At 49.8% G+C, this 12262-nt stretch overlaps 1 protein-coding gene across 2 annotated transcripts in view; it reads right to left on the bottom strand.

The window, feature by feature from the left end:
* Nucleotides 1-152: 152 nt before the first annotated feature.
* CSDC2 (cold shock domain containing C2) overlaps nucleotides 153-12262 on the bottom strand; it is a 29052-nt gene continuing 16942 nt past the window's right edge. For both annotated transcript variants that reach the window (XM_073327205.2, XM_073327206.2), the window contains exons 2-4: nucleotides 7201-7466; nucleotides 5417-5539; nucleotides 153-4507 (exon numbers count right to left, since the gene is read on the bottom strand). In XM_073327205.2, coding sequence (XP_073183306.1) covers nucleotides 4345-4507; nucleotides 5417-5539; nucleotides 7201-7376 — 462 coding nt within the window. In that variant the 5' untranslated portion in view covers nucleotides 7377-7466 and the 3' untranslated portion in view covers nucleotides 153-4344. The remainder of the gene's footprint in view (nucleotides 4508-5416; nucleotides 5540-7200; nucleotides 7467-12262) is intronic.

Genomic DNA, 12262 nt, shown 5'->3' with positions numbered 1-12262 from the left:
AACAGAAGGGGAGCCAGATACTTCTCTCCTACTGCAGCTGTGAGACTAATCAGCCTTAGTGGAGGATCCTGGGGACAGTCCTGCAGTGAGGGCCCTGCCCATGTCAGGTAGATGAAAGAGCCACCACACAAGAGAGACGAGAGAGGCAGGACTCCTGGGAAAGTCACTTTCAATGGTTTATTGCCAGTGTTACAGAAGTTGACACAAGGTCAGACAGGCGGGAACCACACCAGAGTTGTAAAAAACACAAAAAACACTTCTAAGATTTTAGTTTACTTCCAAAAGAACCAAAGAGTTGGTCATGGCCAAGCCAGCTGCCCGTTCTAGGAGAGATGAGAGAGGGAGCTCTGGCACTTGTTGCTCCACCAGGAGGAGACATGGGTGGCTGCTGCTGTTTGAAGCTTGATAACCAAAGAACAGCAGTGAGGATGTGGTGGAGCTACCTCAGCATTCAGGACAGAGCCTCCAGTGAGGAGGAGGAGGAGGAGGGAATAACCTGGTCCCCTGATCAGTTTGCCCTCAAGGGCGGAGGCAGGTGTTGCATGAGATGAGCAGACTACAGCATTCCTTCCTCTGCCTCCGTCTCACCCACGCGGGCAGGAGCTCACAGCCCAATGGGTTCCAGGAGTTAATAAGCCCTGTTATGAATCACTCTGTGATAGGCCAGATCCCACTCCCCACAGCGCCAATACAAGGGTTGCCGTTGACTTCAGTGGCAGTAGGATGGGGCTGTAAAGAACCCCCCGTCCTTGAACGGTTCAGCTTCAAAGGGCAGGCTAGGAAGGCTGTTGTGACTCACAAGGAGTTTCCCCTTTGCTCCCGGGAGCGTAACGCTGCACCCACGGAATAGTAGTGGCACAGCCTGAACCCATTTGGGTAGGGGAAATGAAAGGAGGGCTGCTGAACCAGCCGGACTTGATGGGCCACTGATCTCCCCAGGTACCTCAGCTCTGCGTGGATATTGGGCCAGGCTCCAAAGCATACCAGGGTCAGGCATTTTAGGCTTCAGCAAAGTCCTGGCAGGATGGGGTCCCCTCTCAGAGAGTTACGGCAGAACCCACGCTCCCATGGTACCAGAAGCAAGAGCGGGGAAATTCACTGCCCTCTAACCACCATACAAAGCCACTTGGCAGCGTTGCCCCCTCTTCTAACACAGGTGCTGCTCGTGCACAGGTGCTTTCGCTCTCTGGACCCGGCAGCCCATCCACCCCCCCTCCCCCTCCCCCTCCCCCAAGGGCACCCTGCCACTTAGCAAAACTGATTTCACCCCTCATGCCACTGTTGTTGCTATGTCTGGGCAATGTCCACGCCGCTCCAGCTTCTTCACCCCTGAGATGCTGGCATTTTCCAGAGGACCAGCCCAAATAAGGCCTCAGGAGGACATGTTCAGTTACAGAGTCTCCGAAGGGTTGATTCAGGTTGAGGAGCAGATAGTATCAGTGCACACAGAGTTGCAGCCCTGGCTAAACCCCTGGTCAAGACACCTGTGCTTACACTGGAATGTGCCTCAGCCTGCCAATAATATGCAAGCTCATAGCAGCCACGCCCTACCCGCAGAGCCCCTCCCCTCTCCTAACAAGCTGCATTGGGAGATTTGCCTCCTCAGGATACTTACAGGAAGACCAGAAATTAAGGTTATGTTGTAGCAGTGACCCTGTGTGCCCCAGGGGGAGGTGCCCAGAGAGACCCACGTACTATAACTGGAGGAAGCAGTGACTGAGGAGGCGCACCTAGGCAACTGAATACGCAAAGGGAAATTACTGCATAGCCCACTAGACTACCCCTGAGACCATACGGCCACCTATGCCCTTCCTCCATCTCCCTCGCTTCCCACCCCACGGCCAGCAACACAAACATACGCAAAGGGAATTTATGTTAACAAGAGGGGAGGGGAGCTGTAGCTAAAAACTCAGGTCAGCTCCATCCAAAGAAAAGTGCTTCTTCACCTGCAACACCTCTAAACACTCCCGGAAGTGCAGAGGGGTCTTCAACCGCAGGTCTCTGGCCATGCAGCAGCATAGAGCAATAGCTACCAGCCCAGACCGCTGCTCTGCTATCCATCCATTATCAGTGCAAAAATCACCAGCCGGGGGGGTGGGGTGGGGGTGTGTGTGTGAGAGAGAGAGAAAGAGAGAGAGAGAGAGAGAACCTAATAGGTCTTTTTCATCTGCAGCATCTATGCTGCTATATGTGATCAGGATATTAAGAGTTCTTTCTTCAGCCATCAAGCCCAAGTCACCCCCTGACACAATCCTCCCCATCCTGTCTAGAGAGCGTGACCTGTACATACAGCACACCATGGTACCATAGCAACCACAGCAATTATGCCATGTAAATCCACGGGGTCACAGAGACAGAGAGAGTTGCTACAACAACTAGGATACTCAAGGACAGGAACAAACCATGGGCTTTTGTGTGTGTGTGTGTGAGATGTGGGAGCAGGAACCAGAATGTACCACTTGTTGTGGCTAGAGGAAACTTGAGAAGAGTGCCTCCTAAAAAAGAAAAATCTTACATTTTGCATTTGCAAAGATTTATTCAATTAAATTGCTTAAATAAGTTAATCAACTTAATCTAAAGCAGGAAACTATTTATCCAGCTATGTAGCTAGTGAGGACCACTCTTTTGAGGATTAAAGACAGCGTCTAGCCTACAATTCAGTGAGTCTGCATGACTGGACAGGACATCAGTAACTAGAGTCTAGATTTATTCCCATTGCCTTCTTGGTTTGTTATGCTCTTTCCTGATCTCTCTCCACACACACCCACACAACAATAAACACCACACAAACGTCTATACAGGGCTGTTTGACCTGTGATCATCTGAAGGAGGAAGATTTCTAAAGGAGTATGAGTAAGACTGTAAATACCAACTAGCACTTCTAGTGGACCTACGAAGCGCAGGCCTCAAAATGGGTAGGACTGAGGGAGAACAGACTTTATCGTCCCAATGGGGAAATGGAGGCAGAGAGATTAAGGTTCAGAAAAGCATATATTGAGACACGTAGGCTCTGATTTGCAGACATGCTGCACACCCACAACTCCAGATGAAGTGATTGGGGACTGTGGATACTCAGCACCTCTGAATGTCAGATCCAATATGATTCATATTGGGCCACTGAAAACTAAAGCACCACGAAATAAGAATCAGAGATCGCTTCTGAGTCTGCTGCCTAAGTGACTTGTCCAAAGCCCCACAGTGAGTTTATGCAAAATAGAGCCAAAGTCTCCTCGCACTCTGGACAGGAAGAGGTTTTCAAAGCTAACCTCATTGTTTTTAGGACATCTCCCTCCACACTAATGAGATTTGGCAAATCTCAATCATATGTGTGGGGACCTGAGGGAAGGGTTGTGGGGAGAGAGACTTAATTCATATTTTAAGGCTCCCCCTTCCCCCCGCATAGTGGTACATTCCATTGTCTTACAAAAAAAATAAAAAAACAACAGCCTATTGGTATATTCTTACTCCCCAGGCTCAGGTTGCCAGTATTCGGGGGAATTACAGGCGAAGAGGGTGCAAATGAGGCTCACTAGAGCAGTGGCCAGATCCAGAGCCTATGGAGTACAGCTGTTCACTCTGCAGCTGCTCAGAGCCAGCAGGCAGGTGTATAAAATGACGTGGGGGAGATACACTCCATTTTGCCTCTTCTCTCCCCTCACTGGCTGGAGGGGGAATAGATTCTATCTCTTGCCAGGTGAGAGAGTCCCAGGAAAGACTCTAGAACCCTGAACTGGAGCTTTCAATCTACATGCTTCTTTAAGACTCTGTGGGGCTGCCCTGCCCCTCAAATGATGAGTGCCTCCTTGCCCACTCTCTACAGGGATATTGCCACCCACCCCTCATTCCCCCTGGCTCTCCTTAGCGTCAGCTTTGAAGAAGTTGGCGGGGGGTCAAAACTCTGGCTGTCCTGGCCCCCTGCATGGGGGATTTAGAGCTTCCTGAAGGAGTTGGGATCAGGGAAGAGTGGTGAGTTTGGATAGCATGGGCAGCAGGATAAACTGGACATCAACTCCTGCTGGGTTCACACCTCTCCTCTCCCAACACAAAGCAGGCGCTTCTGCACATGTCCCTGGGGAAAGACCACATGAGCTCATGACATGTAGGAAAGTGGGAATCTGCCCCAAAGCAGCTCTGCCTCTCTCTCCACCCTCAAGAAGACACAGTTACAAACAAGGATGTAATCTTATAAAAGACACAGAATGGATACGGCTACATGTCACTTTGCAAACAAGAAATGTGATCCCACCCCTCTCCCCCGCAAGCCAGCTGCCCCAGACTTTGTCCCTGTCCCCACCCCCACCCCACCTCCAGACTGAGCTAGCTCATGTAGACTCCACCCGAAGCCTAGGATCCAATTATTTGCCCGGACCATGTCTCGTGCTTTGTGTGCGGGGCCAGGTTGGTGAGCACCACCTCCACAGCCTGGAACTTCTGGTTCTTGGGTGGAATGGGGCAAATTTTGTATGTGACCTCGTCTCCTTCCATGGGGACGTACTCCCCCTCGATGCTGGAAGAGAGGAAGATATGGTAGATAGTTAGGGGCTGAAATGAGACCGAAGCCAAAAAAATAATCAGGCAGTAGTGATGTCCTTGGTCACAGGCTGCTCTTGGGGGAGTGGGGACAAATGCTTCATTCCTGAAGACCTGACATCAGCTGTGCCCTTTCTATAGGGGTGGAAAGAGCTGCAGTGATAGCCCCTCCTCTCCCTGACTACAGGATGATGCCATGAGGGACTCTGGCACCATGATGAGTCCCATTATCTGGGGTCCTTCAATGGGGCAAAAGCAAGTTCACGCCTCTGGCATTCAGGCCTCTGACTCTGTGGGCCCCTTTGGAAATCCCAGCCTTAATAAATGTTTTGCTGCGGTGGGACACAAGATCCAGACTTCGGGAAGAGGTTTTACCCCCAGGACAGGTACTGCCCAACCAGCAGCCGCATGTGCACTTCGCTGACACACACTGTGCCTCCAACCTAGAGAGCCCAGTTTTGGAAAGGAGCGGGCTTCAAAGTGGAGTCGGCCCATCCCTCCCCCCTGCAGATTTTAGCCAGTCCTAGGCCTCCATAACCAATCTCATCAGCTAGCCCTCGTGCCCCAGTTAACACCAGGCATCATGGCTATTTGTATGATGTGAACACATCTCCACAACAAACTGACCTGAGATCCTGCTGGCTCCCAGAGCCCAAAGTCACTTCTCACAGGCCCCAAACAGCCATCAAGTGGCAACAATTTCTGGTCATTCCCATCTATTGTTACCAGTGACCTCCACGTTAAAGGATCCTGTCCCATTCGCAGTGGGACAGCGGCAGGGAGGGAGAGGAGGGGGGGCAGGAACCCCTTCATTCATCCAGTCCTCCTAGACCTAGCGATGCCCTCACGGTGAAAGCTTCTATATCCCACTCCCTGCAGGACTCACTCAGACACGTGTACAAATATGTCCTCTGTGCCGTTCTCTGGAGTGATGAAGCCGTGGCCCTGGGAGCGCGAGAACTGCTTACAGACGCCCTTGAAGACAGGGCCAGCAGAGGCACGAGCTGTCCTAGGGAAGGAGAGAGGAGTGGGGAAGAGGTGAAGTAGCCTCACAGTTAGCACCACAAGAGACACCATTAGGCAGTGCCACTTAAAGGAGCCAGACCAATCAGTCTCACCACATCTTTAGCCCAGGAGAGGGTTGTGTCGCCACTTTTCTAAACAAAATGGTGTCCCTTACCATGAAGATCATGGTCTTGTGTTCTTGTGACTGGTGCTCTTAATACCAGAGTTAGACCTGCACACTTGGGATAAAGAAGGGAGAGTTTGTTTGAAAGTGTCAGTTGTTTACAGGGTCTTCTGGTTGCCACGGATGCCACTCAGTTTAGCAGGACGGACACCGTTAATCATGATCTCTCGGAAGATCAAGGTTGCAATTACAACCAGGAGGCAGATTTTTAGGAGCCTCTCCTCTGCCAGAAGTGGCTCTCCACAACGGACAATCCCAAACCCAGGCAGGAATCAAAGACATTGTATTGCTTCTATTGTTATCCCCACTGTCTGGCAAAGGCCTGTCAGACCCAGGTATTGGTGGCGCTGCAGCGGAGAGGTAGGCGGTGGAAGAGGAGAAGGTTGGGTCAGAAATCAGTCAGTTATTTACAGAATTAACAGACCGTAGCCAGGCAATAGCCTCCTTTCAAGGGGGGCAGGTAGATCAGTCACTATACGACTGAAAGGGCTGGGCCCCCTATGCCACACAGAGCACTTCTCTCAACCTCTGCGGCACATGGCGGGGGGGGGGGGGGGCTCAGCCATGCACTCACCATGTCAAGTGGCCACTGGCTAGGGAGGCAGCAGCCCAGGGTGCCACATGTTAAAGTGGCACCTCTGGAATAGCACTCTGAGTGCCGATCACCCACCAACGTGCCAGTCCCAGACAGCTCTTCACCAGCCCTGGGGCATCTGCCTATCTGCTCCCCCATGGCTGCTAAGGGGCAGCTCCCATTTTTACTCAGTAGAGGGGGAGGAGTGTATGAGGGAGGGGTCCTTGGCAGCCTAGAATCCTTCGTGTCCGTTACCTCAGGACCTCCTTTGAAGCATCACTAACTAGTGCAGAGGGTTCTAGGAGGGAGGGGGGGCTGAAGTTAAAAGCACCTGCCGTGCGCTTTTGAGTGGGTACCAATCCCTCTGTTTAGGGGAGGGGACGACAGTAGGGAACCAGCTGGGTGGGTGGAAGTAAGGGAGCTACTTGTGGAGGCATCAGATCCCCTCCTTGCCTAGGGCGCCCAGGGACACGGGTCTGAGTTTGCTCACCATGAGCATTGTTGGCGTGTAACAGTATGTGCATGCGCACACATACCCCTGTGCAGAGACCACAGGGCGAGTGCCAGCTCAGTTACACATAAGCTGTTCCCCCGTCTGCAGCACACACTCAAAAACACACTCTGCATGGCCCTGCCTCCCCTGGCTTCCTACTCCTTATGTGTATGCGTCATCCAGGTCAGCACAGCTCCGGGAATACCTGCTTGTCTCTGAACTACTGTGGTTGAACCAGCAAAGGGAGACCGCCCCAGTGGGTGTCTGGGTGTGATCACATACACACAGCAGCTACAATCTCTCCCATTGCTCCCCCACATTGGAGCAGTCCACAGGATTTTTATACTCTGCCCTATTGCCCCTTGTGCAGCGACCGCCCTGTCCGACCCTCAGCAGCATAAGCCAGATACTTACGCAGAGTATGTTCTGGTTCTTTTGGTGGGGAGGGGGCTGGGCAGGTCCCGGAGGAGAAGATTGCCCCGCTCCCAGATCCGACTTCCCTCCCGGTGAAAGGGGAAGGTGGGCCAGACAGGCGACTTCGGGGAGTGGAGGGTTGGGACTGTCGGAGGGGTGGTTGGGTCTGACGACATGGCGTGGCTGGCGGGATGAGCCGTCGTTTGGAGGGGAGAGTGGCAACAGGAAGGAGAGAGCGAGCTCACAATTTTGGCTCTTACTTCAACCTATGGTACAAAGCAGAGAAAGAGACGGTGTAACATACAGGGAACAGACTGTGTGATCTGCAGCCCATTGCCCCCCTCTCTCTCATAGGATGAGCAGGGCCAGGCCTGGCTGGTGCTTGAGTTGGAGATCAGCAAGGAAAAGCTGGGTGCTGTAGAGGTGGCGTTGGCAACATGGTAGGCAGTGGCGTTCCCTGTGAGTCCGTACAGACCCCCCAAGCCCCAGCGTGCTGTAACAGCATGGAGGTGCCACCAGTGCTTCAAGTGGGCAGGGTGGGAATGGGTCGCAGACCCTGGGGACAAGGGAGGTTGTTGTTGTTTTTAAAATCAAGCTGGGTCACAGTGGGGCATGCTTTAAGCACAGCTTTTTACAACAGCTCCTGTGTTGTATCGCTCCTGCAGCCCCCAGACTGGGCTCCACACCCCCACAGACACAGGCACAACACACTCACCACACCCACCCACCCCAGGATCGCCCCTCCCCACTGGAACCCACACTGTTCTCACAAGAGGGGAGGGCAAAGGAGGAAGTGGAAACTACCCAGCGGCTCTGGGTGGCCCCAATTCCTCCTCTGCTCCTGGGAGCAATAGGATGGCTCCGCCCCCATCCCTCCCTGCGGCATCCAGCCTGGGAAGGGGTAGAGGGAATCCTGTTCCCCCTCACTGGTCTGGGAAAGGGAGGTAAAGAATAGCTCAGTGATTTGAGCATTGGCCTGCTAAACCCAAGGTTGTGAGTTCAATCCTTGAGGGGGCCGTTTGGGGCAAAAATTGGGGATTGGTCCCCCTTTGAGCAGGGGGTTGGACTAGATGACCTCCTGAGGTCCCTTTGGATTCTGTGAATTACTACTCCTAGCCTGAAACCCCAGGAGCTGCAGGAGGAGCAGAGGTGAGGGTGGGGCCAGAATCAGTTGCTGGGCAAGCGAATGGGCACATAGGGGGGTGATAAGACCCCCCACATACGTTTGTCAGATCACTTAAGCATTGGGTACAGTTTGTGATCCGAGGTGGAAAAAAAAATCAAGGTCTTCCCCCCCTTGTGGTTAGAAAATATCTGTCTGTGGCTGCTGGTGCAGGGCCCCATGTTGTTGGAGAGATGGGCCCCACCCAAAAAGCTACTAGGCTGGATGGAGCTGCAAGAACTCCCGCTGGCTGCCCATTTGACTCAATTTTATTGACTTTGCTGTCGTCTTGAGGGACCTGTCTCCAATTCCTTTACTGCTGAGAGTCAGAGCTGCGGCAGGGATCAAAACCTTGTCACTTCTGCTTGAAGGAACCTTCAGATATTCGCTATATATGTGCTGGGGAGGAATTCACTAGGCAAGTTGTAGGGAAAATTTAGGAGGATTTAGCTCCACTACCCCCATTGCAATTAATGTGAGCTGTGCAACTAAGTCCCCTAGTAGGCTTTGAAAATCTCATCATATAGAACAGAGCTACAGGTAACTCCCACTGGTTAGACCTATGGGGTGGGACTTTTCAGATGTGATTTAGGCCAGGGCTATGCTTGAAACTTTTGCGAGTACAGTAAATTCAGTCAGGGGTGGGATTTTTGTGTGACATTTCTATACCAGCAAAAGGCCTAGTGTAGCAGTGTTTGTACCAGCATAAAAGTTGGTAGTAAATATTAACTTTATGATTTATAGTGTTAAACTCTCATAATTGTTATATGCTAACCAAAGTCCCTTTTATGTTGTGAATCAATATATTTAGTGCCTTATATCTACTGAAATGGAAAAGTACTTTGTCCTTCAATCGAACCTAATGGGTGAAGGAAACACTGAATTCAGTAATGGAATGTGTATAATCTTTTACCCTGACTTTACTAATATAGCCAGACACCCAGGGAAGGGACCCCTCAGAACTAATGAAAGGTACCTACAGAAGTATGTTATAATAAATAAGACTGGGTAATTGGTAAGGAGTGCTTGCCATCTAATTATGTTCTCTGAGCAATAAGAGGTACTTGTGATTGCAAACGTTTTCTGTAAGGGGTGAAATAATGACCCACTGAAAGGTGTCTTTAAACTCATTAAGAACTGCCAGTTGCCACAGCTGTCAGTAATAATGACCAGATCAGAAAGCCCTTTAGTTTAACTCAGCCATGGAACCTGGGACAGCCATGACAGAAACGCCATAAGTAATTAGTTCAGATAAGGTATCAAAAGCAGAACAGGGTGAAACTAATCATGGGAAAGTATTTTTCCCTCCAAAAAGGGAAAAATTCTTTGTCTCACACCCTATAAAGAGACAGAGGTTTGGGGAGTTAGACTGGGAATGAACGCTGCCAGCATTCCAGCAGGTACAGAGGAAGGGCCCAACTACCCTCTCTTCACTATCTACAGGGGATGGGAAGACGTTTTCTTTCTGTATCCTGTGCAGTGCTGTATGAATCTCTGATTAAATAATTCCATTGGAGCCAGTTATTCTGACATTTTCTACTGTTATTACATTCCAGCACACCACAAAGTGCTTTTATCAGTGTAGCTTATTTTGCTTTGGGAACCAGTATAAGCTCTACTGGCAAAAACACTCCTTTGCCAATTTAAGCTGCATCCACCCCAGGGGGGTTTGCCAGCATAGCTATACCAACACACCTTTTCTGGTGTAGACCTAGCCTAAGGAGCAAAACTCCCGTTGGTTTTCAGTGGGTGTTGAGCATCCAAATCTCTTTGGCACTTTTGAAAATCTCTCCCATTTTTTTCTAAATCCCAAGATTTTGGATTCAAGAGGTGAGTATGGGCACAATGCTTCCCCGTCTCTGCTGGGATCTACGTGCTAACGGAATACAAATAAGAGTTTTTATACTAGCATTCAGAAATGTATCTGCTGTTGGAGGAAACAAACCTTTATCCTCCCTCCCAACCCATTGCCGTAAGCTTTGTGAACATCAAGGCACGTAGAACGGGCCAAACTCAAAATTAGCCAAAGGAAAGTAAACCCCATGGAAGCTGTTCGATTGAATAGAATCCTCTCCATTTTTGTTCTGTCATCCCAGATTCACGCTGTGCCTCACAAACTGGCATTGACTTCAACTACATTGTTGTCACCACCTCTTTCTTTTAACAGACTTCTCCATTTCCGTTGCCTTCCCACTTAATCTCCTACTGCTAAGCTAATCGTCTCAAGTTATTTTTCCCCACACCAGAAAGAAAGAGCTAGAACAGAATCTAGTGATGGTTCTGTAAGATGAGGTACCCGTGCACCATCCTTCCTCTTCTATCAGGGGCTTACCCAGTCATTTTCCATATGCTGGAAAGCCCCGGAAGGGCCCCTCAAGGATACTCAGGCAATAGAAAGTCACAATGTAGTTGTGGAACCCCCCATCACTGGAGGTGTTTAAGAACAGGCTGGACAGACACCTGTCGGGGTTATCTAGGATCCTTGGTCCTGCCTCAGTGCAAGGCGCTGGGCTAGATGAACTTTCAAGGTCCCTTTCAGCCCTACATTTCTGTGATTCTATGTTTTTCCAAGGGAAACATGCTGCAGAGTGACTATTCACCAGACTCCCTGCTCTGCCTGGCCATGCCCAGGCACAGAACATCTTAACTGAGCCAGAGAGATTCCAACTTTTAAATAAACCTGCATCAGTTTATTGCTTTAGAAAAGTTGTGCTTTTCCTGGGACTTGGCAATACAACATTGACCTGCCCTCTCTGCCACTGATCTACTGCGTGACCCCAGGAAAGTCACTTCACCTCCCTGTCTGTGCCTCCATTTCCCCTCCTACCCTTTGCCTCAGCCATTTACAAAGTAAGTTCTTCAGAACAAGGACTCTGTGTTGCTGTACAGCGTCTAGCACAACTGGGCCCCCCATCTCAGTCAGGGCAGTAGATAATAACATAATGCTAATGCTAACACTAACAATTCATTTTGATTTGAACCACAGAGCAGAAGTGGATATTGAGAGTTGACTCCACACCCTGATTCCCTTTTTTGGGAGCACAGTGTTTGTTTCCCCGGATGTTACTCAATCCACCTTGCACAGACGGAAGTAGTTTCTCTCTCTAGTTTCCCACTGTAAAGGTTTCAATGCAGATTTTAAACTCCTCTATGCCTGCTGATGTCAGGTGGCTCTTCAGAAAGACGCATGATCTGGACAAACTGGAGAAATGGTCTGAAGTAAATAGGATGAAATTCAAAAAGGACAAATGCAAAGTACTCCACTAGGAAGGAACAATCAGTTGCACATATACAAAATAGGAAATGACTGCCTAGGAAACAGTACTGTGGAAAGGGATCTGGAGGTCATAGTGGATTGCAAGCTAAATATGAGTCAACAAGCAAACATCATTCCTGGATGTATGAGCAGGAGTATTGTAAGCAAGACACAAGAAGTAATTCTTCCACTCTACTCCATGCTGATTAGGCCTCAACTGGAGTATTGCGTCCAGTTCTTGGTGCCACATTTCAGGAAGGATGTGGACAAGTTGGAGAAAGTCCAGAGAAGAGCAACAAAAATGATTAAAGGTCTACAAAACATGACCTATGAGGGAAGATTGAAAAAATTGGTTTGCTTAGTTTGGAGAAACAGAAGAGTGAAAGGGGACATGATAACAGTTTTCAAGTTCACAAAAGGTTGTTACAAGGAGGAGGGAGAAAAATTGTTGTTCTTAACCTCTGAAGATAGGACGAGAAGCAATGGGCTTAAATTGCAGCAAGGGTGGTTTAGGTTGGACATTAGGAAAAACTTCCTAACTGTCAGAGTGGTTAAGCACTGGAATAAATTGCCTAGGGAGGTTGTGAAATCTCCATCATTGGGGATTTTTAAGAGTAGATTGAACAAACAGCATCAGGGATGGT

The sequence above is a fragment of the Lepidochelys kempii genome, chromosome 1 (genome assembly GCF_965140285.1).
Source record: "Lepidochelys kempii isolate rLepKem1 chromosome 1, rLepKem1.hap1, whole genome shotgun sequence".
Classification (NCBI taxonomy): domain Eukaryota; kingdom Metazoa; phylum Chordata; order Testudines; family Cheloniidae; genus Lepidochelys; species Lepidochelys kempii.
Note: the sequence above shows the minus strand (reverse complement) of the source record. Positions and strands in the feature narration are given on the sequence as shown.